The following is a 26155-nucleotide window of genomic DNA, read 5'->3' as shown; positions in this document are numbered from 1 at the left end:
CACCAGATCAACAGCTTCCAGAATCTACCATCTGTGATTTGGGCCTTTGCTGGGTCCTTCCTAATTTGTTTCTAAATGTTTTTGCTTTGACTATGAATGGTGTAACCCTCTGCTGTTACTTTCCAACTTCAGCAAGAGCCTCCTGATCTAGTGGCCAAGACCGCCTCTGACCTCCTGCCATGTACCCCAACCCTCTCATCTACTGCACCTGCTGGGACCCCTGGAACTTGGGACCACGGAAGCTAATCAAGACCCCTCGGCCACCAACCAAGACCTCCATAGGGAAGCCCAAGTAAGGATAGTAACGATGGAGTTCGACCTGGGGACTAGGTTTCCATTTGTAGGCTCTTTTCTCTTACAATATTTCCAGTCAACTGGGCAACAAAATCCCAAGAAGATCAGAAAGCCTAGCTTTCCACAGCTTTTCCAGCCAACCTGTTGGCAGCACATCACTCTTGCCAGTCCTCCTTAGGCTCAGTGTCATTTTTTTTTCGGTGTCATTTTAAATGAGGAAATCTCAGAGTGAGTGCAGCAGGGAAAGGGCGACTTCCAACCAAAGGGCCCCAGAGCCCCCCATGGGGGACGAAGAGCTTTGGGAGCTGGGGGACAAGCTATGCTGCCAACCCCGGGTCCCCTGGGAAGTGAACCTCCTCAAGTAAACCTCCTTCTGCTAGAGACTCCCCAAGACCTTCCTGACTTTAAAGATTTCAGCAGTTGGAGCATGTAGTCCAATTTTGGGTCATCATGGCCATGTACCTAATCTGGGAGTGCTAAAAGGGGTTTCTGAATTTCTAATTTTCTCTCTTCCATTATTTATTTTTCACTTTCAGGCTAACTCCTCTTCCTCCAGCTGCAAAAAAACAAAGTTGTGTTCAACCAACAACAAAACCTGTTGTTGCCCCAAAGTGAGTATTTTTACATCCATGGGGGCAGGAATTACCAGAATCCGCTGTGATTTCCCCCACACCTCAGATCCTACATGTAAATTGTGTGACCCTCTGCACCCACAGCTTTCAAAATCACAAGAAATGAGCTCTCAGTTAGGATGCCCCTGAGAGCCGCTATTTCCTGCCCTAAAAGGAAACAATATGTGATGCACATCATAGGCAAAGAGCCTTGGGGAGCCTCCCTGGCATTTATGGTGGTGACTCACTTTTACTGGTTACTTTTCTATGTCTACGGTTTTCTGTAGATTGCAGATCTGTTTTTACTCAAAAATTAAATTTTTATCCATATTTTGTAAACTTAGAAGTATAACTTAGTTTTAGGCCTTTGCATGAATCTTTGTATTCAATGTCTTTATTTATTTAGAAAATATTTATTGAGCCTTATTATTTTCTGGGCATTATTTCAGGTGCAAGGAAACAACAGTGAACACAGCAGAGTCTCTGCTCCTAGAGCTTACATTCTAGTGGGGAGAATAGATTTACACAAGTTCATACACCCAATGCATACACCCTACCTAGGGCTAGGTAGAAAATAACACAGGCAAAGGGAGGTGGGGATGCTGAGGGTGGGGTTGTGATTTTATATAGGGAGTTCAGGGCAACCCTTGTGTAAAAGGGACAGCAGAAGCCTGCTGATATCTGGGGCTAGCACTCCTGGCAGAGGGAACAGCAGGTACAAAGGCCCTGAGTGGGAACCCATTTGGCACATTTGGTCTTTTCCAGGAAAGCATAGAGGCCCATGTGGCCTCCCATGTGGCAGGAGTGGAGGGCATAAGGAGACAGTGGTGGGGAATGAGGTCAGAGAAGCAACGGAAAGGATGAACGTGGATGGCAGAATAATGGCCCCCCAAAGACATCCACATCTTAATCCCCGGAAACTGCGATTATGTTCTGTTACTCATCAAGGGGGAATTAAGGTTGCAGATGGAATGATGTTCGCTAATCAGCTGACTTTGAGATGGACAGATCACCCTGGATTATCCGGGTGGGCCCAATGTCATCACAAAGGTCCTTATGCCTGAAAGAGGAGATGTGATGTGGTCATTGGCTTTGATGGAGAAAAAAAAGGCCACTAGGAACACAGGAAGCTTCTAGGAGCTGGAAAAGGCAAGGAAACAAATTTTCCTGTGGAGGCTCTGGGAGGATTATAAGCTTGTCAACACCTTGATTTTTAGCCCAGTGAGACCCATTTCAGACTTTGGCCTCTAGAACTGTAACGTAATGAGTTGGTTTTGTTTTAAGCCACTGAGCTTGTAGTAATTTTTTGCAGCAGCAATAGGAAACTCATACAGTAAAGTTTGCTGGACAGTGTAAGGACTCTGGCTTTTACTTCCAAAGGGACAGTGTATTCGCTGCTAGGCCTGCCATACCAAAACAAACAAACAAGCAAGCAAACAAAAAACACAGACTGTGTGGCTTACGCAACAGAAATTTATTTTCTCACAGTTCTAGAGGCTGGAAGTCAAAGACCAATGTGCCCACAGGGTTGGTTTCCTCTCGGGACTCTCTCCTTGGCTTGTAGATGGCCACCTACTTGCTACCTCTTCATATGGTCTTTTCTTTGCGGGTGCACATCCCTGGTGTCTCTCTGTGTGTCCTGACTCTCTTACAAGGACACCAGTAAGGTTGTATTAGTGCCCACCCTAAGGGCCTCATTTAACTTAATCCCCTTCTAAAGGCCTTGTTTTCAATACTGTCACATTCAAAGGTATTGGGGGTTAGGGTTGCAACATATGAAATTTTGGTGGACACAAATTTTCAGCCCATCATAGATGGGAAAACATCAGAGGATTCTGAGAAGAGTGACATGATCCAACTTGCATTTTGAAAGGACTGTTCTGGCTACTATGTCGAGAATGGACTACAGTGACCAAGGGTAGAAGCAGGGAGGCCAATTACATCTTATCTAGATGTAATTCTAGGGACCCAAGCAAGAGAAGATGGTGCTTAGACCTGGTGGGGAACAGCACAGGTGGGGAGAAGTGGTTGCCTTTGAGATATATTCTGAAGGTAGAAACCAGTAGGATCTCCTAATGGGATGGGTGTTAAGTACGAGAAAAAGGCAAAAGGAGGAGTCAAGGATGACTTCAAGATTTGGAGCTGAGCAACAGGAAGGATGGAGTTGCCATTTTCTGCAACTGGGGAAGACTGCGGGAGGTGCACATTTGTAGGGGTTTGAGCATAGCAAGTTCCAGATGCCTCGTACTATCCAAGTGGCAATGTCAAGTAAGCAGTTGGATATGTGGGTCTGGGAGAGAGGTCTGGGCTGCAGATACACATTTGACAGTCATCAGCATATACGGGATATCTAGAACCCTGGGCCCAGATGAGATCTCCAAGGCAGGGAGTGGAGCCAGAAGTAGGAAGAGGTGGGAGAACAGAGACCCAGAGCACTCCAGTGTTGAGAGGTTGGAGAGACCCCAGAAAGAAGACTGACAAGGAGTGGTCAGTGAGGTAGATGAAGAATCATCTACCTGGTGTCCTGGAAGCAAAATGACAAAAATGTTCCAAGAAGGAGGGTCTAATCATCTGTGTCAGATACTGCTGATAAGTAATTAAGATGAAGGCTGAGATGAACTATTGGATTGAATGGCCTGAAGTTCACTGGCGACAGTGAAGAGGATTGTTTCAATGGTGGAGGTGATAAAGTCTGATTAGAGGGGGACCCATTCATAGCAAGGGATCAACTGAATGGCCGTGTAGGTGAGCTGGTTCCTAGTGCCTGTCTTCTGTGTGCTAGCTAGCACTCCTGGCATGATCGCACCTGACGGCCTTATCTGACCCCTATTCATAGTCAAGCTCAAGGCCTCAGTCTCCCAGTGCCTCTTGTTGGGAGCGACCTCACTCATATCCACCCTGCCCACCAATTAGCCCCTGCTAACACTGTCCTAGTCCTGCTTTGCAATATAGTGAGGGACACTTTGTGGGTACTTTTAAAATTCAAAGACCTGGTCACTGTATTTATAACTTTCCAGTGAGACCCTGCTGGGGCTCCACATCAGCCAGTCTCCAAGTCCTGCTGAGTCAGCACTGAGTGAGGCTGGGAAATGGAGCAGGGGGGGACCAGGAGGGCCTCGCTCTCAGGAAGGGGCTCAGGTAGACATTGACATGACCTACAAATGGAAACATGAAGAATCTGTTCACCGATCAACTTTTAACTTGGGCCTCCAGCCTCAAACACACATCTCTATGAATTACATCCTTTTTGCCACTCCTATAATTTTCTTGCAAACATACAATGTACTTTTTGTATTTCAAAAGTTTTAATTCTTACATGTGAACTGTAACACAATTGTCGTAACCTTGTTTCGGCAATTTTTTTTTTTTTAATATATCAGTCGCCTTGAAATGACCATCGTAACGAGTGTAAAAGATCGGAAGAGCGGCGCTGTTGGAAAATGCTTTATCCGCAATTTTTATAGCACTTAACTTTTTCTTCTTCTATTTTCAGTATTTATGTGCCCCCCCCCTTTTTTTTTCTCTTCTAAAATAAAAAGAATCACATTCCATTTCTCTTGGTATGGAGCACTGTGGTTTGCATACATTAACTACTCATTGAATTCATTGAATGAGAAAACGTGAAGCCCTTTGACTGGCATCAATAAAGTCTCAAAATTTGGTTAGTGTAATCGGAGTAATCTGAGTAGGTTGACAAGGAAAAACAGGAGTCAAGGAAGAGTCATTCTGGATCGACCACACCTTTTACTTTTCAGACCGTGAAATACAATCCCAACAAAATAAGTGCGCATAAGCCACACTCGGACCCTTGGAGCGGTTCTGAAATGAGTGTAATGTTGAGGAAGGTCTCTGTTTGCGCTCAAGGAGATCTACCAACAACAAAAAAAGACAAACTCAATCCATGGTCAGCTTTTTAAAGACCCAGGCTACTCAGTGATTCCCCCACCACCATCACCCCAAGGCTTTCCTAAATTCAGAGTAAGCAAAAAAATTTGCATTGTAAAGAGTTTCCGGTTTATGGATGGGAGCATATGGTTGATAGTTGAGTTGTATTTTAAGTGGCTTTAAATCTTTTTTTAAAAGATTTATTTATTTGAGAGAGAGAGCACACAAGCCAGGGGGAGGGGCAGAGGGAGAAGGAGAAGCAGACTCCCCACTGAGCCGGGATCCCAACATGGGACTCAATCCCAGGACCCCGAGATCATGACCTGAGCCCAAGGCAGACACTTAACCAACTGAACCACCCAGGTGTCCCTTGAAACTTAATTTTTAAAAAAGATTTATTTATTTTAGAGAGAGACAGGGGGTGGGGGCAGAGAGAGAGAGAGAATCCCAAGCCGACTCCCCACTGAGCACGGAGCCTGACTCAGGGTTCGATCTCACGACCCTAAGATCATGGCTGAGCTGAAACCAAGAGTCAGATGCTTAACCAACTGAGCCACCCAGGTGCCCCAGTGGTTTTAATTCTTTTAAATTTAATTCTTTTAAATTCTTTAAATTTAAATCTTTTAAATACATGTAAGTCCCATTGTATTATCTTTTTTTAATTTAGATTTTTTTTTTTTTTTTTTGTCAGTGAGAGAGAGAGAGCAAAAGCAGGGGGAGCAGCAGAGGGAGAGGGAGAAGCAGACTTCCCGCTGAGCAGGGAGCCCACTGCAGGACTCCATCCCAGGACCCTGGGATCATGACCTGAGACGCAGGCAGACACTTACCCGACTGAGCCACCCAGGCATCCAGCCCCATTGTATTATAGTGTATTTTGTGCATTCATGCCCATTTTTTATCACAAAGAGTAATGTATTTGCCAGTTAAAATAAAAGGTTGGTGGTCGTATCTGGAGTAGGCAAATCCTTGGGCTGGTTTTCTCAAGAGAGTTTTCAATGCTTCTCTGGAGGCCCCTTTTCGGAGTGGGAGATACAGGATCAAAACCAGACTTTATTAACCCAGGTGGAACTACCTCCACCAGGAAAAATCCTCCCAACCCCACACGCCACACCCAGCAGACTTGGGAAGAATCTCATCCTGGGAACCACTCCACGACCCTTAAAGATACTGTGTTTGATCATGGGGAAAATGGAACTCCTAAAGCAGGCTTCAGTTGTCTCTCTTCACAGCAGTTGCCTGAAGGAGGGGTGGAGGGTGGGGGCGGGGTGGGGTGGGGTGGGGTGTGTGTGTGTGTGTGTGTGTGTGTGTGTTGAGGCAGAGGGAAGAGGCCCTGGCTTCATATACCTAAGCCTAACTATTCTTGTCAGCGTATCGGAAGCTTGTTACTCTTATTCCAATCTTTCAACCTTCCAGGTGAGTTCCCTTACAGCTACTCTTGATATGTGGACACCTGATATGTTCATGTTTCTGCACCTGAAAACAACAACTAATTATGACCAGGATTAACACCGGATCTCAGAATAGTAACCATTTGCTTAACCTGAATTCACTTCACTGACTGTTTCAGGTCCCATATCACCAATTTCTGGTGCAAATAAGAAAGGCTTTTGTGAAGACAATGTAAATGTCCCTCATGTGTGCATTTGAGATTATGCACCATGGGAGCCCTTTGGATTCTCCTGCCAAGTCTGCTGGCTCTTATTTTAGGAGTGGTTCTAATAGGCGTGATTAGTCAATTCCCCACTTTTTTACTACCTGCCTTTTGATCACAATCTGTATGCCAACGATCCCTGGACCGTTGAACATTCCCTAGTCCCTGAGTAGAACACTTTGAGAGCTGAAAGGGGCCTCAGAGATCATTCTGGTAATGTCACTTTTTACAGATGGGTGGGATCAGGGTGTAGCTTCTAAGCTTCGACCGTTTCCTTGCTCCCTGGGTGCTTTCTGAGCACGCCTTTCTCTTGCAGAGTGACAGTCGATTTAGGAAAACAAGAGAGCAACACATTACCTAATGTGAGTAAAAACAGCAAGAGGGCCGGGGGACTAACATTTATTGAGTGCCTGCTGTGTGCAGGCATAGGCCTTTTACACGTACCTACCTCATTGAATCTTTGCAATGGTCCTCTGAGGAGGGGCTATAATTACTGCATATAACGTAGCTGGTAAGTGGCAGAAAAGCTGGAACTCAGCTCAGCCAGACCCGAGAGAGGGCGTCTAATTACCACACTCTACGGCCTTGTGTAGGGCAAGGAGAGTGTGCCAGAAACCAGGCACTGACAACCGGTCCAGGCGAGGGTCCAGCTCATGCCCACATGTCAGAATCCTGCTGCCACACTTGGGAGCCCACACATGGGGGGGGGAGGGGCATCAGGGCGCTCAAGGGGAGCAGGGCCAGGACCCTGCTGGAGAAAGAGATGGGGACTAAACCCAGAAGGACCTCGATAGCTGCCAAAGAGTTTGGGCCTAATCCTTCTGGTGTCTGGGAGCCTTCACAGGTCTGACACGGGCCCAGCACCAGGTAAGATTTACCTTCTAGAAACAAACATTATTTGATGGGATATTATTGATGCTTTTCACTACTTTCTGCTTTTATCTATTTTCTTTTTTTTTCCCCCTTAAACAAAAATCATGCAGTTCCTTAATAGTCAGGAAAAAATAATAAACAAACAAAAATGTAATTGCCCTCCAGATGGAGAGGATGATGAACTTTTGGGAAGCCAGAACGAAGGCAGAGAGGCCAGCTGGGAAGGTATGGCCAAAGCCAAAGAGAAAGGTGAAGGTGGCCTCAGGCTTTGCCAGGGACAGGAGTATGGAGAGAGGAGAGAGGAGAGAGGAGAGGAGAAGAGGAAGTTGGGATACATTTAGGAGATAACAGTGACAGGGCTGGTGGGGCCTAGGGCTGTCCTGCACAGCTTGAGAAGGTACAGTCTCATCCTGGTCCCCGCCAGCTGGGAACCCTGCCAGATTCCTGACTTTGATCTAGTGGGGAACAGAGGAAGAACTGACTAAAATAGGTATGTTTGTTTGTTTTCATGACTGTGCTAGACATTTTCTCATGTTATTTTGGTTTTCCTCACAAAAGTCCTTAGAGGAAGAGTTATTATCCTCCTTTTTTGATGCGGAAACTGAGGCACACAGATGTTGAATAACTGTGGTTGGGGGCAGAGCCAGGATTTGAACACAGGCCTGTCTAGTTCCAAAAACTGAGCAATTTCCATGGCACCTGACTTCCTCCTGGCCTCTGGCCATGTGGAGAACGCAGATGAGGTACAGGGCTTGGGGCAGAGTGCCTAATGGGGCGTCAGCAGTTAAGTTTTGCACATGTTGAGCTTGAGGGATCTTTGGGGACATCCATGAACCACTTGAGTCTTGCAACTGGATCTCAGGAGAGACATCTGAGCTGGAGGTATGAGGGTGAGTGGTATCTGGGGAAGGGCGCAGGAGAGACGTGGGCTCTGGAATCCTACCCATCTTTTGTTTAAGATGTGAGTAGCACTCTAGTGAAAGATTTAGAGGAATCTCAGCACTCCAAGTCTGCAAGATTATCTCACCTTCCACCTTGATGCCCAGGAAGTGATAAATGTGTCACCTGGCTATCGCCTCATTCGAAATAGGGAGCAGATTTACGTCACCTTGGGAGATGAAATGTTTGATAAGAAAAAGCAGTCGAAATCAGAGATCGTGGACAGAATCAAAATTTCCAGGTAATATCCTTGGACCTATATATCCAGCTCCTCCGAGCTATCCCCACTGGGCTTGGCCTGGCCTCAAGGAGAAGCCCCTAACTTCCATGCCCAGTCCACCGAGGCCCTGTTCTGAAGGTAGTACAAGGCCACTTCACTCCTCATCCCCGTGGGCTCCTCTCCACGCCCACCTCTCTACCTGATCCCATTCGAGACAGGATGAAGGTCAAATCAGGAAGCTGATCTGGAAAATGACTGGGTGTAGTATAGTTTGTACTAAAGGAAAGCAATTTTTCCTAGAGTGATGAACAGATGAAATATGCATAAAATAGTATAGTCTGAATTTGGAAGGTGAAAAGTAAGAGTAAAGTCAGGGTTTCTGGGGGCTGAGATGCATCTCTTTCTCGTTATGCCCAAAGAGCACTCAGTTCATGCTTCTGGGAGGCACAGTGTGGAAGACTCTGGCTGAGTCCCCCCCAGTGCCATCCTCTCTGTCATTCAGGCCCTACCCACTCGATGCTCCAATGCCGTAGAAAGTCAGTTCTCGCGTCTTTTTCCATTCTAACTCCTAGATCTCTCATTTATGTCTCTCCCTCCCTATCTCCTCCTACATCCTCTCTCTCGTTCCCTCGCCCTCTTGAATGGAGGACCTCATCTCTGCTGCCCCACACACAGCACCACCCGCTGCCCTGTCTACTCCAGCTCAACCAAATAGAGCTAAATAACTTCCAGACATCATGGAGGCTTCAGACCTGGAAACGCAGAACAATCGTTATCTATTCTGAAAGCCATGCTCTGAAATCCCCTCTTCGTCCTGTGTCTGAACAATTCCTCGTCTATGATTCACTGTCAGCCTCGATCCCATCCCCCACCTTCCCATTTCCCAATCCTCTGAATTCTTCCTCCTCCATTTCGACTGTCATTACTGAATCAAAGTCAAACCCTCACAGATTTCTGACATTTTCCTTTCTATTCAACAGGTAACCAATCCACTCCTCCACCCCCTACCCCTCCCCCCACTTCAGGCTAGCTTACCCAAAAGGGCTGGGTCTGAGGCTCAACCACCCTGCTGCCCCACTCCCTCTCCCAGACTACCCTTCCACCCTGGCCCCCAGCCCCATGATGATGCAGCCAGTGCAGAACATGGCCTGGCCCTCACCTGGCTCCCTGCCAGGGACAGTCACAGACCGGGAGCTGCCTGACTGGCCCGGGACGGGAGCTCTGTGGGTGATGGAAGGATGATTTGTCCTGTAGGACTGATATCATTACTGACCTCGAAGAGCAGATCTCAGAGCTGACCGTGATCATTGAGCAAATGAACAGAGACCATCAGTCTGCCCAGAAATTGGTGAGTGACCCTTGAGTTAGCTAACATCTCTGTGGGTGGGGGAAAGACCAGCGTTTTCAGATCAGCTGCTAGGTTCCAGGCAAGACACCAAGCCCTTTACTCGTGGGAGCTAACTCAATTGCCAGGAGCTCTTCAGGGGCTTCCAGTGTGTTCATTGCCACAAACTCACCACATCAGGGGGTGCCGGCCATTTCCGCTTGGGCTTGCTGTGGCTAGTTAAACTTCAGAGAGTGCTAAGGCTCTTCCCCATGGCAACAGTGTGGTTAATGCATCCACCGTGGTCCAAAATCTGCCCAGAAGCCTTCAGTACCCACTTCCTGTCGCTGTTAAAATTGCCAAAGCCTACTTTGGAATCTGCTGATGTCAGCTTGTGCACTCTGTGCTCCCTGGGGATTTGGGTGACACTTCCTTTAGATTTTACCATCTGTTTAATCACAGTCTCTTCTTCCCCACCTCAAGCAGGGGTGCCTGCTGGCCTGGTCTGGAGTGATAAACCTGAGCAATGCTCAAAAACAGCCTCCCCCACGCCCCACTTGCCTGTGCTTATTGAAACCCACTTGTGAAGGTCACTTTCCAGCAGGGCTGCTCTTCAGTAGCGACGTGCTCTCTGGGACTGCCGAACACAAACAGGGGAGGCGGAGGGGTACGGCATACCCCGTGAATGGGAAGGCTTCTCAGAAATTGCAGCTTGCGTGGGAGTGGGGTCCTCCATCCTATATTGTTAATGCCTGCCTTGTTTCCAGCTCTCCGAGGAAATGGCTCTCCACTGTGCTGAGATGCAGGAGAACTTCGAAAACAAGAACAGGTATGCTTTCTGGACAAGCCCTAAGGCTCCTGCTTCCCGGACAAGCCCTAAGGCTCCTGCTTCCCTGTGGGAGGGATGTCAGTTCACTGGGATTTCAGACGGTGCCAGATGGAGCTGGGTGGGCACAGGTGGGGGAAATGGGCAGGACGGTTTGATGTGAAGCCACCCAAATGTAGCTCAGAGAAGGTTGTTCCTGGCGTTGCACTTTCTCATCCCATCATTTCCCTTCAATTATAATCTTTTTTTTTTTTTTTTTTTTGGTGATTGCTGAGGAGAGCCATTTTTTGTTCTTTATGAGAGTTCTGTGGTAAACAACTGTTGTTCTCAGCCCAGGCGCCTCCTCGCATTTCCCCTGCCTCTCTACTTCCTCCGCCCCCCCCCTCTTTTTTTTTTTTGTTCTATCGTTTCTATTTTCCTTGGCTGCTCCCAGGATGTGGGCAGAATGGGAAGAAGGTATGGGAGGGGCAGCAGAGTCACAAAGACAAGGCGAGGGGAAGTAAAAGGAGGTGTATTGTCTTGTGGGTGAGGAAACCTACAAAGCCCCCACGTGCTGGGCACCGGAGCCGCCTCAGGAGTCCTGGTGGAAAGAAGTACACATGGTTGAGTCATAGCCTTGCTTTCAAAAAATAATGAGTAACTTATTTGTTTTATAATAGATTTCATTATTTTTGCAGAGCAATTTAAGGCTCATAGTAAAATAGAACATAAAGTACAAGAATTCCCGTAGACAGCCTGAGCCCACACACTCCCACAAGCTGAGTAATCTTCCTGCAGCCCTGTGGTGCCTGCCTTTGTTACAGCTGATGAACCTACATGGATACATTATTATCACCCAAAGTTCATAGTTTACATTAGGGTTCACTCTTGGTGTTGTATATTCTATGGGTTTTGACAAATGTAAATTGACAGTGTCCACCGTTATTGGATCATACAGAGTAGTTTCACTGCCCTAAAGATCCTCTGTGCTCTGTGCATTCATCCCTCCCTCCCCAGTAGCCCCTGGCCACCACTGACTTTTTACTGTCTCCATAGCTGTGCTTTACCCAGAATGTCATACAGCTGGGGTTGTACAGTATGTAGGCTTTGTGGACTGGCTTTGGCCACTTACTAATATGCATCTCATGTTCCTCCATGTCTTCTCTTGGCTTGGCCGCTCGGATAGCCTCTCACTTCCCTCAACTTGAACACTGCCAGCTTCTGCCTCCTGGAATGGAGGTTAAAGAGACCTTGGGCTCGGGGCACCGGGGTGGCTCTGTCAGTTAAGCGACTGACTTGCTTTCAGCTGGGGTCATGTTCTTGGGGTGGTGGGATCGAGCCCTGCACCGAGCTCTGTGCTCAATGGGGAGTCTGCTTGGGATTCTCTCTCTCCCTCTCCCACTGCTACGCCCCCCCAAATAAATAAATAAATCTTTAAAATGAGAGAGAGACCTTGGCCTCTAAAATTATCCTGGATGCTAATACAGCCCACAGTTTCCCAAGACAGCCATCAGCAAAGACTGTGCTCTTAGCAGGGAGTCATGGCCCCCACTGGCTCCATTCAAATAATGGTTGGTAAAAACGAGTCTTCTCACCTTCTTCTGGGTGAATGCCAAGAGAAACACATCAGGAAGCAAGGGCCCTGCAGGCTGCCCACAGCTTCCTGTGTGAGAGTAGGATCCGCTGAGTGTAACAGCTCAGCTCAGCTCTGGACTTCTTTTCACTGATTGATGATTGTAGCCTTTTCCCCGGGTCACACAGGGAGCTCAAAGAGGCTCACGCAGCAGAGCTCAGTCAGTTGGAGAACAACTACAAAGCATCATTGAAGGCAGAGAAGCTGGCTGCCCAAGAAAAACTAGGTACGGTCTGGACTGGGGAGAATGACCTTGGTGAAGGGCGAGAGGCTGACCATAGTGGTGGATGAGCTGTGGCTAAGCTTTCCAGATGTCCTCCTAAAGCTCAGGGAAGGGGAGTGACTGAGACTGAAACTGCAAACAGGAAAACCACGTCACCAATGTCCTTCCTACACCCAGGAGATAGATTGGCCTGTGACCAAGTGTTGGGATCTGAGCAAGTCCCTTAATCTCATTTAGCCCATCTAAGAATTGAAAACAATAATACCTGCCTCCATCAGAGAGATAAGATTGTGAAAGCACTTTTTAAAATATATTTTTTAATTCTATAAATATACTATTATAATTCAGCAAGTTACCTCACCTGTAAAATGATGGTGTTTCATTATATTTTAATGGACACACTATGATTTGTATGGCCTTATAATACATTAGGGTTGTGTTGGCCATTTATCCCATTATTTATGCTACCCTCAGGAAGGGCAAAGTGTATATCCTTCAGAATTCTGAGGTTATAGACTAATCTCTACAGGGAGAAGGAGAAATTCTATAATCTTCTCTCTTTCCTTTGCCTTACATTTTTAAAAGATGGTATTTATAGCTTGCTGATTTTCCAATTTTCTAAAGAGAACATTTATCATTTTCAAAATCAATGTACACTAGGAAACATTATTTTAAAAAGAGAGAAGCAGATGCATACTACAAAGTTTTGCGCCTCTTTTCCCCCCAGGGATTAGTTCTCACATTTGGTGTGCATCAGTATCACCTAAAAAGCATATTATCCACAGATATTGGGCCTCTTCTCTGAGACCAAAATTCAGTAGGTTTGGCCGGGGTCGGGGGTGGGCAGCACAGGCATTTGGATTTCTAATAAGCTTCCAGAGTGATTCGTAGGTACAAGATGGTTTTAACACGTAGAGGATGAGTTTGAGGTGGAAAAGGTATACATGAGAGCTCATACTTGACTTTGAAAACATGCATTTCAGAGGAATAATGATGACCCTGTTGTTTTCCTTTTGTCCAGATGAGATGGGAAAGGAATATAAGTATTTGAAGAATATGTTTCATATGTATCAGGTGAGATTCAGAGCTCCTTGGTGGATTATGAAAGTAAGAGGCAAGGCTCATTCCTGGCTGGTAACAGTGGGCTAAGTCTAGAACTCTTGCCCAGAAAATCATGTCCTGAGATTCCCAGCATCCTTGGAGCTAGGTAACACTGAGTACACCCAGGGAGAAGAGTGAACTGTGGACTGTGGTGGTTTCCATGTGTGACAAGTCAGTCTCTCAGACGCCAAAGAAGCCCATTGAAAAATATGTTCGTGATTACAAAAGTCATACCTGCTCATTGTTTTTTAGAAAATGGAAATACAAAAACCAACTACAACAACAACAACAAAAAAGAAAGAATAATCACCACCCCAAGACAACCACTCTTAGTGTTTGTACTTGGTAACAGCTTTGATTTTAGTGGAGTGCTGAGTCAAACGGGATAAACATTTTAAAGGCTTTTGATACATTTGGCCAAATTACCATCCAAAAAACTCTATCACTGCACCCCCCACAAGCAGAGCATGGGGTGCTCTGGCCATCTCAGAATATAACTCCTTCATTTAAATTGGTTAATCTGATGGAGCTGCAGGGAAACAGGCCATGATTTCTTCCTAGGAGGGTGAGAGAGTGGAGAGGAGAGGAATGGACAGGACAGGCTGAGGCAGCAAACCCCCATCCTATTGTGACCAGCCGGTCATGGTTTGCCTGGGACTTTCCAGATTTTAGCATTGAATGTTCAGAGACCCAGGACACAAGTTAGTTTCAAACAAACAAGGACAGTTAACCACCATATAAAAGGAGAAAACCAAGTTAAGTACCAGCACCACCTCTGAAATTCTGTTTACCACAATTTCACTTTTGAGCTTCTATCTAAAACTTGTTTTTCAAGATGTATCTTGATACAGTCAGGGAAGACATCATAGAGCAAAGCCTAAGAGAAGCATCAGGTGGATGCCCCAATTTCCTAGGTAGGCCTTAACGTTTGCTTCAGTCTGGACCTCTCCAGAGAGTTTGACCTCTATCTGCCCACCAGTCTTGCAAATGATGAGAGAGAACCTTTATCTAAATGGCCACAAGCAATTACAAATGAGCTCTGATGCCTGGCCCCAGTGTGAATTGTACTGCTAACCTGGAAAAAAGGGGGTCAGGGTCCTGAGACCTTACTGGCAGCATCCAGGTTCTAGGCCTTCTTCCTCCTGACGTCTCACTCCCACGAAGTCTGAGCCAACCAAAAGGACTGGCATCGGGTTAGGCTTATTTAACCTCAACCACAAAGGAAGCTAGATTTGCTGAGGAAAAATAAACACACTCTGAAAAACATGCCATTGTTTTCTAAGTGTTCAAATTAACTACTAGGCATTTCCCTGTTTCTCCATGGGCTAGTGATGAGTGATTGATGATTCAGGGACCTGACATGTGAATCTTCAACAGGAGAATCCTACCTGTCCTCAAAGGAAACCCAGTTCCAGTGGGACAAACACCAGGCAGAGCTTGCCCTTGACTTTGAGGGTTCTGCAGGCTCGCAGGTGGGCTGGGCTAGAATTTGCTGCCACCAGCCACCCACAGAGGGACTCCTAGCAAGCATTCCAGGTGAGGGAAGCTGCAAAGGGCCCCATGCTGTGCCTGGAGCTGGTGTGCAGCCTTTTTCAGGACCCTTTTCTTCATGGTGCCTTTGTGCCTCCACAGGACAGCATTTATGATGAAATGGAGGACAAGTGGTCGAAGAAGAAGGCAGAATGGGAAAAGGAGGAGAAGTTGGAGCGGGAAAAGATCCTGCTACAGCAAAGTGAGTACAGAAATTTCTGTCTTTTTGATGGCACGTGCACCGAAAAAACCTGCCATTAAGTTTGGTCTCAACTAGAAAGGCAGCCTTGGATCCACTAAGGGTGACGGCCACATGGCTGGACTCCTGAATCAGAGGTGCATGGAGTTTTCAAGAAGGTGACAACCAGGATGGAGTCTTTATAAAGTTCAGCCACTTGAGGGTCTAAGCCTGTACCTTCCAAAGCTCACTCTCCAAGTTTGGCCATCACGGGCTGGAGCAAGCTCTAGGACATCTGTAGGAGTGCTGACTTGTTACATGGATACAAGTGACCCCAAAGTTCCAGAAAAGATGTTCTTGAATTAGAGTTTCAAATATTCACTTGTGGGGGGAGGGACAGCACAATCGATTATACTGAGAGCCTCTGGATTCCCACATCCTCCACCCCAAAAAGATCTCAATCTTTGAGATACAATTGACATATAACATTGCATATGTTTAAAATGTACAACATGTTGATTTGATCCATTTATATATTACTTTATATTTTTAATATTTCCAACACCTAGCACAGAGTTTGGATCATAGAAAGTGATTTATAGATGAGCCTTCTACCCACACTGAGCATCTTCATAAATGGAAAAAGGAGAGACGAATTGACGGAGACTCTGCTCCCTGACCTAGAGGACGGGTTGAGGTAGGAGTAGGGCCTCTACAAACCTGTACCGCATCCTGCCTCAACCCAATTCGTATCAGATTTGTTTGATTTCAACAAATTACTCATTTAAATGCAGAAACCCCCTGGGGAAGTTGATCCTCAAGGCCATTCCCACCCCACTGGGGACTCTGACTGCCAGAGGCAGCGGGAAGACCCTGGCATTAAGCTGAGGGAAGGAATGCGGAGCTGCACCTATTTGAGGCTTTAGCTAGGACCCTGGTGTAGCATGACCCTGTCTTCTTCCAGACTTCTAGCTACCCACACTATACTCATTCCATGTTGTCAAAATCTAAGTTAAGATGTTCACTCAGTTTTGAAAAAGCAGATTTTAGCTGTGCACAGCGTAGCTCAGCCCAGACCCATCCTGTGAGCCTAAAGGTTGTCTCCCTATCCATCCCCAGCACCATGAGGCTGCAGAAGAAATTTGTGTCAGCCCCTTACCCCTTCCTTCTACCCCCTACTAACCCCTGTTTGGTATTGGGCCTCTGTTGGCAGGCTCCCCTGCGCCAGAAACAGTTTAAGCCTATCTCTACCCCAGGGCTAAGTACAGAATAAATATTTATGCTGGAGGCATCACATTAGCCAAGAGCTGTATTTTAAGGTAAGGATATCGAAGAAAGCATACTGGCTACTTTGGCGGTGAGAATGGACAAAATAATAAGCAAGAGATCTAAAATAAATTACACATACACAGAAAAATCAGAGACATTGGCATAAGTCCCATATGACTGACATCCCTGAAAACCACCGCCATGTTCACCTGACTCTCACAGTCCAGGTAAACGTCAGAAGCCGAACGCCAGGCTGAAAGGATTGAGTTTGACCCAGTCTGGAATTTCTATTATCTTCAAACATTTGGAGTTTCCTTCGCATCTGCTTTCCCCACATTTCCTCATACGTGTAATTTCTTCTCACCTCCACAGAACATAAAATGACAAAAAAGTTTGAGTTAGAGTCAATAGAAGAAAAGAAGAAAATAAATGATTCCTACAGTGCCGTCTTTGAGAACTTCATTCGAGAGAAGGAGGTAACTTAGGCCCCATGCACGTGAGGGGTTGAAGGTGCAGCCTTGCTGAGACATCTGGGTCCCAGGGGTGTCTCTGTAATTAGGCGAGCTTTTTGTCTTTGTGGGCATATTCCTCCTTTTCCAGCTTCCCTGGAAATGTATCCAAGTGGACTGGCAGTCTTGCTGTCTTTATCTAGACGGTCTTACCACAGGGTTATGGTGGAATGAAAATTTGAATTAACGGGGAATAATAGAACGCTAAACACATACAGAACCCGAAATTCCCTATTTTGCCAAAACCCCAGTCTCTGAATGTTCCTCCTCATCCTTGACTGGAGCAGAAGAGAAAGGGCAGTGGAGCAAACTAAACTAAGCAAGTTTGGTCATGTATAGCTCTAAGTAAGAGGAGCTACCTCAAAGTTAGAGGGGGTGAGGGTGAGCTACTCCTGTTCATCACTCCCCCACCACCTTGATACTGCTACCAGGTCATCATGAAACAGGTCTCAGACATATGGGCATTTACTAAACAAACCTGCATTAGCAAGCAGGCCCCAGGTGGTTATACCACCAGCTCTCTGAGCTTTTAAGTCCATGAAAGATTCATCAGAGGTATCTACAAAGGCCTGACAGGGATAGGATTCTGCAACTCCTGGAGTCAGCCTCAGGCAACCAGGGCACCTCCTAAGCAGCATAGGACTATCTAAGAGTCAAGTCTTAGACACCATTCCTGAGTGCACAGCCTACAGGTTTTGTTAGATTCCTGTACTCTTTTCCTGCAAAGTGGACTGTGCCTCTAAAATACTATCTACCTTGAATATTCCATTTTTAAGAGCCCATTTCCAATCATCATGCTAATTAAAAAACCACTAATTTCACCAATCAAATCCCATTTCTGGCATTCACTATAAGTGAGCAAGACAGTAATGAGGATATGGGGCATGTATGCAGTGTGGCTAGCGCTTCTGGGGTCTGGAGGGCTCAGACATCTGAATAAGAAGGAGCAATTCCCCTAATGGGGAGAGATTTGATCATCCTCATGCATCCTTTCCTCTCTCCTATTTTCTCTCCGGCGACGCTGACTATAAATCTGTAAATGCTGCTCTGTGTCTCACTCTCTTTCTCATGAAAGCATAGTTTACAATTAACAAAATGCACAGATCGTAAGTATACAGTTTGATGAGTTTTGACAAATGTACGTATCCATGTAACTAACACCCAAGTAAAGATCAAGAGCATTTTATCAACCCAGAAATCACTCCTGTATTCCTTCCCAGTTAAGCCCTCTCTCCCTCAAAACTTGCCCCAAGACAGCCACTATTTTGATTCCTACCACCATAGATTAGTTTTGTGTTTTTTTTAAGATTTTATTTATTTATTTGACAGAGAGAGAGAGACAGCGAGAGAGGGAACACGAGCAGGGGGAGTGGCAGAGGGAGAAGCAGGCTTCCCAGACAAGCAGGAGCCCGATGCGGGGCTCCATCCCAGGGTGCCGCGTTCAAGCCCCGCGTCCAGCTCCCTGCTTAGCAAAGAGTCTGCTTCTCCCTCTCCCTCTGCCTCTCCCCCTGCTCATGCTCTCTTTCTCTATATCTGTCTCAAATGAATAAATAAAATCTTTAAAAAAAAAAAAAGAAAGAAATTGCCAAGGCACTTTCCACAGTAGCTGTGCCATTTTACTCTTGCGTCTTAAACATGAGAATTCAGTTGCTCCACATCATCAGCAACTAGTATTGGCATCCTTTTTTTTTTTTTTTTAAGATTTTATTTATTTATTTGAGAGAGAGAGCACATGAGAGGGGGGAGGGTTAGAGGGAGAAGCAAACTCCCTGCCGAGCAGGGAGCCCGATGCGGGACTCGATCCAGGGACTCCAGGATCATGACCTGAGCCGAAGGCAGTCGCTTAACCAACTGAGCCACCCAGGCGCCCTTTTTTTTTTTTTTTAGTGGCATCCTTTTTATTTTGACCCTTCCAATGGGTATAAAGTGATATTCCATTATAGTTTTAGTTTCCCTGGTGACTAATTATGTTGGGCAATTTTTTTATATGCTTATCAGACAATTTATATGTCTTCTTTTGTGAAATGCTGGTTCAAGTCTTTTGCCATTTGAAAAAATTAGATTGTTTATCTTTATTATAGATACGTAGGAGTACTTTATGTAACGTGGATACAAGTTCCTTGTTAGGTACATGTGTCACGAACACAGTCTCCTAGCCTGTAGCTCGCCTCTTCATTTTGCTCATGTTATCTTTTGATGTGCAGAAGTTTTTTATTTTGATGAAAGCCAAATTATTAATTTTTTCCCTTTTACAGGAAAGTTACAGCTTTTTGTGTCCTTTCTATGAAATTGTTGCCTAGTCCAGGAATACAAAGATCTTCTATTTTATTTATTTTTTTATTTTTTGAAGATCTTCTATTCTAAAAAAAAAGCTTTATAATTTTAGTTTTTATGATTCTATGATCCATTTTGTTTTGTTTTTAAAGATTTTATTTATTTATTTATTTATTTATTTGAGAGAGAGAGAGAGAGTGTCCATGAGTAGAGGGAGGGGTAGAGGCAGGAGGAGAAGCAGACTCTCTGCTGAGCAAGGAGCCCAACACAGAGCTCGATCCCAAGACCCTGGGATCATGACCTGAGCCGAAGGCAGACGCTTAACCGACTGAGCCACCCAGGCGCCCTTCTATGATCCATTTTGAATAATTTTTATGTATGGAGTGAGGTAGAGGTCATAGGCCATTTTTTTCTGTATAGATATCTAGTTGTTCCATTCTAGTCCATTGAACTCTTTGTCCATACCTAGGTCAAGACAACCATTGTCTCAGTTACTATAGTTTGAAATCAGGGAGTAAAAATCCAGTTTTGCTCTTGTTTTTCAAGGTTATTTTGGCTCTTCTATATCACTTACATTTCTATATAAATTTCAGAATTAGTTTGTCAAGAAAGTATTCTGACTGGGATTGTACTGAATATAAAGATCAATCTGTGGCAGAACAGAATATTCAACAATGTTAACAATATTCAACAATAGTAACCCTACCAAGGTTGCACATAAGTAAGATTTTCAAAATTTAACTTCAACATGTCATGTCATTAGTTTATAATGTGTGCTTCATTATACCAATATCTAAACTTTGGTGAATATGATATTCCAGAATCCTATTCTGGCTTTTTTAATTCTCTGAAAGAAGTACTAGAAACCCCAGTGCTGACCCTTTCCAAATAAAATTATTTTTAGGAGCTACTGAAACAACATGAAAAGGATACCTTACAATTAGAGGAGCTAAGAAAGACCAAACAGGTAAGTTTTTTCATTTTTCCTGTGGAATTAGCATCTTACAAATGCATCAATAAAATTATGTACTCCCAAAAAATGGAATCTATGATAATTTTCCAAAACCAAAAAAAAAGGGTGGGGGAGGCCCTAAAGCTGAGTTTGCTGGATTCAACAGGTCAAAAAGAACTTTAGAACTATAATACAAAGTCATCTGTAAAACAAAGCCCTTAGCATCTTTTTAGAGCGATTTGAAGAAATATATAAGCAACATGCTTGTGATCTTCAGTGTCAAATGCCTTCCATTTCTAGTAAGTCTCAAACCACAAGAGTCTTGACTTCTGAAATACCAAATTCTTCCTTTAAGCTCTAAAAATTACAATACTGCCCCTGGGAACTCTCACTCCAAGCCTCTCCTTAAGATTCTGAGTGTGCCTCATGTCCAACAGTTTCTTCAAAGAATTCTGTTCTTCTGGGACAAATTATGGCACTTCCATGTGGGAGACACCTGAAGGGAAACTGTTCAAACCCATGGTTTTCTTTCACAGAGAATTTAACTTGGATCCAGAATGGACATGTTTGGGAAAAGACTAGCCGTTATAAAATCGTGGAATGATATCTTAGAGATTAGGCAAGGCTTCATCGTTGTTCGGTAAACAGACCTCAGTGTCCTGCATGGTAGAGGGATAGGTCAAAACAAGGAACAAGGAAGACCCAGTGTATTATAATAACTGCTTTATTGAGCTTGTCTTCTAATTCTACCATTCCTTTCTGGATCTGTTTCTATTAATTGACTTTGCTCCTCATTTGTGGCCATATTTTCCCACTTATTTGCATGCCTGGTAATTTTTTATTGGACAACCACCATTGTGAAGTTCAACTTTTTGGGTGCTGAATATCTTTGTATTCCTTTAAATATAGTTGTACTTTGTTCTGGGATGCCGTTAAGTTACTTAGAAACAGTTTGATATTTTCAAGCCTTACCTTTAAGCTTTGTTAGGCAGAATTAAAGCAGTCTTTGGTCTAAGGCTAATCCCCCCCCCACACAGAGATAATACCCTTTTGAGTAGTCTACCCAATACTCTGTGTACTCTGGCTTGTGGGAATATAACTATTCCCAGTCCTGTGTTGACCCTGAGGATTGTTCTACCTGCTCCATGCTCATGGTTCTTCCCCCCATCCTCATCTCCTTCTACATCTTCCCCTCCTCCATCATGCTACCCCAGTGGCACTGGACCCCTTGCTGTTTCTTTAACACACCAGGATCCTCTACTTTGAGGTTTTTGCAGTTGACATTCTGTCTTCCTAGGAAGTTGTTTCCCAGATATCCACATGACTAACTTCCTTACCTCTTTCTGGTCTTTGCTTAGATGCCACTTCTGAGGGGCCACTCTATTTAAAGGCTTAACAACCCACCCAACACTTCCTTTTCCCTGTTTTATTTTTCTATACAGATTTATAATTGTCTAACCTGATAAACTCAATGAAGGCAGAGATTTTTGTCTGTTTTCTCTACCACTAATCTCCAGTTTCTAGAACATGCCTGGCACATCAAGACATTCAGTGACTACCAATTGATTTTTTGAGTGAATAAGTGAATAAAAGAATGCTAAGTGAGTTGGTACAGTGCTTTGTACAATGTGGTTGCAGTAAGTGATGGTACCTCTCTAGTCTATACATCTTGGGAGGATGCTTATCCCATGGGAAGAGCTCTGAGGACATGTAGGAGTTAAACGGAGCTGACACCTGAAAGCAGAGACCCATCTGGTTCATTCTTATAGTCTCTTCAGCATCTATCTAATGTAAATTCCACATTTGTCCCTTCCCTGCACTTACACTGCATCTTCTATCTTATCCTTGGTTTGTTTTAAATTTATTATTGTAATTATTTTATTAACTTTTATTTAATTTTTTCCATCCCCCTCACTAGAATGTACATCCATAAGAGTAGGAATTATATTTTTCTTGTTCATCATAATACTCCTGGTGCCTACAACAGGAGGGGTTTTTTTTCCTAATTAAAAGACTGGTTTTTTTTTTAGAGCAATGTTAGGTTTACTGAAAAATTAAGCAGAAAGTGCAGGGATTCCTCATATCCTCCCCCAACGCAAACAGACAATTTTCTCTATTATTAACGTCTTACATTAGTGTGGTACTTTTGTTACAGTTGATGAACCATTATGGATACATCCCTTTTAACTAAAGTCCATAGTTTACCTTAGGGTTCACTCTTTGTGTTATACATTCTATAGGTTTGTCGAATGCATCAAATGAGCATGCCATGTACCATTGCAATATCATACAGAGTAGTTTCTTTGCCTAAATGTTCTCTGTCCTCCACCTCTTTATCCCTTGCTTCCCCTCCCAGCCCCTGGCAATCACTCCTCTTTTTACTGTCTCTGTAGTTTTGCCTTTTCCAATAATAAGTATCTGTTTAATGAATGAGTGATTGGTAGCTATTGTGACAACCCATGCAAGCCCCGGTGAGGGCTGGATCGGAGACAGTGATAGTGAGTCTGCAGAGGGGAGTATAGATGGGCAAGACATACAAGAGGTAGAATTAACAGGGTGAAGTGACTGAACAGTGTAAAGAGTTGCTAAAGTTGATGCTTCACCTTCTAGTCCAGGTGCCCTGCAGAAGAGAATAAATGGGTAGATATTGTCATGTTGTCCTGAAACAGTTTCTTCTTACACAGGTCATGGAGGAAGAGTTGAATACACAAGCTGTTATCCTAGAAACACTTAACACAACCCTCTACCAAACCCAGATGGAACTTCAGAGAGAGGCAAGTCCTGGCTGGAGTGGGGATGGGAGTTGTGCAGAGGAATCCAGGTCTCTGGGCAGCTCTACCATATAGCTCTGCTCTGGGTGACTCTGGTTTGGGAAAGATGGGTATTAAAATTTATATGTCCTTCAGAAAGCTACTGTGGGAAATCTGGAGAAAATGTTCCAGATCAAGCTTGCTGAAGCTGAAGAAAAGTTTAAATATACCATACAGCTTCTGACAGAAGAAAACATTCATCTAAGGTATGAAGGACACTGCTCAAAAAGATATGGCTGAGTTATCCTTAGAAAGTGGGAGGGAGTTTGGGTGAGGAATAGATGAAGATGAACCCAGGTATTCCCTGATAAGGTCAAGGCACAGGGACTTTCAGGAGGGAGATACTCACTCAGAGCCAGGCCACAGAAATCACCTGCGAAGGTCAGACAATTCATCTGAAGTGGTGTCGGAAATGTGTCTAGACTCTTCTCTCTTACCTACGTCTTAGTTTTAACGTAAAACGGCACATGAAATTTATCTGAGGGTCTCTGAGTTTATTCAGTTCTGTGTATATATTTTAAATCCCTAAAGTCCTCTGCCCTTCACCTATTCATGCTTGGCTTCCCCTCCCAACTCCCGGCAATTACTGATCTTTTCAGTGTCTCTGTAGTCTTGCCTTTTCCAGAATGTCATATGCTTGGAATCCATAGTAGATATATAATAAATACTTGTTGAATGAATGATTGGAAACTGTCATGACAACACATGTGAGCTCCGAGTTTTTACCGTGTCCCCTGAGAGTTTAGGGGTTTAGGTGTCAGTGCTTTACACTTAGATACAGCTGCATTTATTTCCTGTGGAAATCAACTTTAGGTCAGAAATTATACTGTTACCTGAAGATGCATTTTAAATCACTGAGATAAATTTTGGTCAATATTTTAATAAAGGCAAGTGATTCATTGCATTGATTTGGTGGTATAGGAGAGTAAAGCTTTTCCCTTCTTCCCTTGTGGGTTGTTTGGTCTAATAGTTAAATTGACATGAGACAGATTAACAGGAGAAAAACAAATTAAATTTTGAATGTACAGGAGCACATAAAAATATGAGACTCAAAGAAGTGACCAAAAGTGGGCAGCTTTTATACCTTTTAGACAAAAAGACAATCTGTAAAGAATTGACAAGACAAAGGAGTTTGGGCTCGGGGTGGTAAATGAGTGAGGAAGTAACAAGGTCTGTTTATACAGCCTCCTTGGCCCTAAATTCCCTGTTTCTGGTGAGAAGCATGTCTCTTTACCTTCTTGTGTAGGGCGGGTAATTTTATTTCCTGCTTTCAGGGGGACAAAGGAGGGTCAGAGTATCTTTCTTGTACTGACTGTTGGCTTAAGTAACTTTAATTCAAACTAATCAATATGCAAGGTAGCGTATTTTGGGATGGCATACTCTGTTTCCCCTCAGAAGAATATTCCTCATCTGGGAATTTGGTAACATAAATATCATATCTCACTAAATTCAAAACCACTGCAAGTAATGTGTGTGACTTCCCCCAGTGAAGGAATGAAACCATGTTTCTCTCCCCCCAGATATCATAGAGGCCCTTCTACCCGTTGAGTCTATAGTGATACATCTTCTCTTTCTTTATAGGCAAAAAATAATTGCCAAGAATGAAGAAATTTATGAAGAACGATCTGGGAAGTCAACCTCTATTTATGAGGATGATTCTGACACTTTAGAAGATGACAGCAATGAAAAACAAGAATTGTGAGCAGAAAAGTTGTTCTCCAGTACAAAAGATGGTAGGAACACCATCTCTGTAGGCTTTGAGAACTCTGGTGAGGTTTACTTGAGAAGTGTGTATTACGAGTTTAGTTCCTGGGTTGCCTTGGTTCTACTTTTGTCTTTTCACAATTTGCTTTCTTCTAAGTGGTTGGGAATGTTTGAATTCTCATCTCAATTATACAGATTTTCAAGACTCTTCAATGAAAGGTGATGTTCTCTGTATCTGGATCTGAGCTTTCTCTGGGCATTGTACTATTTTCTCTTCCACATTTATGTATTTCATTATGAAAACACTAATCTGAAGAACTTCTCCCTATTAAATGTTGACTGTACTTTGAAGTTTAGCTTTTGTCCCCCAGGGGCATTTAGCTAGCAAGAATGATAATTTATTGATTCAATTCCAAAAACCTTTTCTCTTATGTGTGTCCCCACTGCTCCACTTCTCAATCATCTTCCCTGTAACTATGATTTGGGGAAAGTTTCTGATGATTCTTGCCACCTTCTCTAAATAATCACCAGAATTCAAATCCCCACAGTGCAGGCAATATAAGTAAGTGAAGTGGCCTGGACATAAGGAAAAATAACCACACAAACAAGCACGGTGATAAATGGTCATTGGCATCAGCCTAAATGTAGGGGATTGAGTGGGGTGGACCCATTCCACACAAGAGCATGGGATCAATGTGGTCAGATATTCTGATTTTTCAAAAGAAAGTATTGTGGGGTTTTTTTAAAAAGATTTTCTTTATTTGACAGAGAGAGACACAGCGAGAGAGGGAACACAAGCAGGGGGGAGTGGGAGAGGGAGAAGCAGGATTCCCGCGGAGCAGAGATGTGACGCAGGGCTGGATCCCAGGACCCTGGGACCATGACCTGAGCCGAAGGCAGACCCTTAATGACTGAGCCACCCAGGTACCCCAGTACTAAATTTATGATGTTACATTTCTTTTAAACTTTCTATATTTTCTTATCTACTCTAAGTTTTTTAAAAACTTTTTCATCGAATCAAAAATAAAATTAAAATCCTACCTCTGTCCCAATCTTTAAATATGGGCAAAAAATTTTCTTAAAAATTAACTGCGTGAGCCAACATTGGGAGATGCTAATGGTAAAAAAACAAAAACAAAACTAATAAAAACAATCTCCAAACAACATAAGTTAAAATTCTATTTTCTATTAAAAATATTATTAAAAATATATATTATTGAAAAAATATTCTTTTAAAAAAAGCTTTAAAAAAGACATTCATGCAGATTTAGAATGAACTAAATACATAAAGAAACAAAATGCAACTGCATGAATGGAGTACAGTATCACTAGCAAAAAAGCAAATCAGGTATTGATTATATAGAAGCAAA

The 26155-nt window shown here is 43.9% G+C and overlaps 1 protein-coding gene across 1 annotated transcript; it reads left to right on the top strand.

Annotated features, from left to right (window-relative positions):
• Positions 1–179: 179 nt before the first annotated feature.
• Positions 180–24783, top strand: FLACC1 (flagellum associated containing coiled-coil domains 1). Its single transcript, XM_044913620.1, has 14 exons — positions 180–292; positions 831–905; positions 6758–6881; positions 8361–8494; positions 9728–9821; positions 10565–10626; positions 12364–12461; positions 13480–13532; positions 15192–15291; positions 16909–17012; positions 20224–20286; positions 22956–23045; positions 23178–23287; positions 24663–24783. Exons 1-14 carry the CDS (start codon positions 180–182, stop codon positions 24781–24783), a joined length of 1341 nt encoding a protein of 446 aa, XP_044769555.1.
• The last annotated feature ends 1372 nt before the right edge of the window (positions 24784–26155 follow it).

The sequence above is a fragment of the Neomonachus schauinslandi genome, chromosome 3, assembly GCF_002201575.2.
Source record: "Neomonachus schauinslandi chromosome 3, ASM220157v2, whole genome shotgun sequence".
Taxonomy (NCBI): Eukaryota; Metazoa; Chordata; class Mammalia; order Carnivora; family Phocidae; genus Neomonachus; species Neomonachus schauinslandi.
Note: the sequence above shows the minus strand (reverse complement) of the source record. Positions and strands in the feature narration are given on the sequence as shown.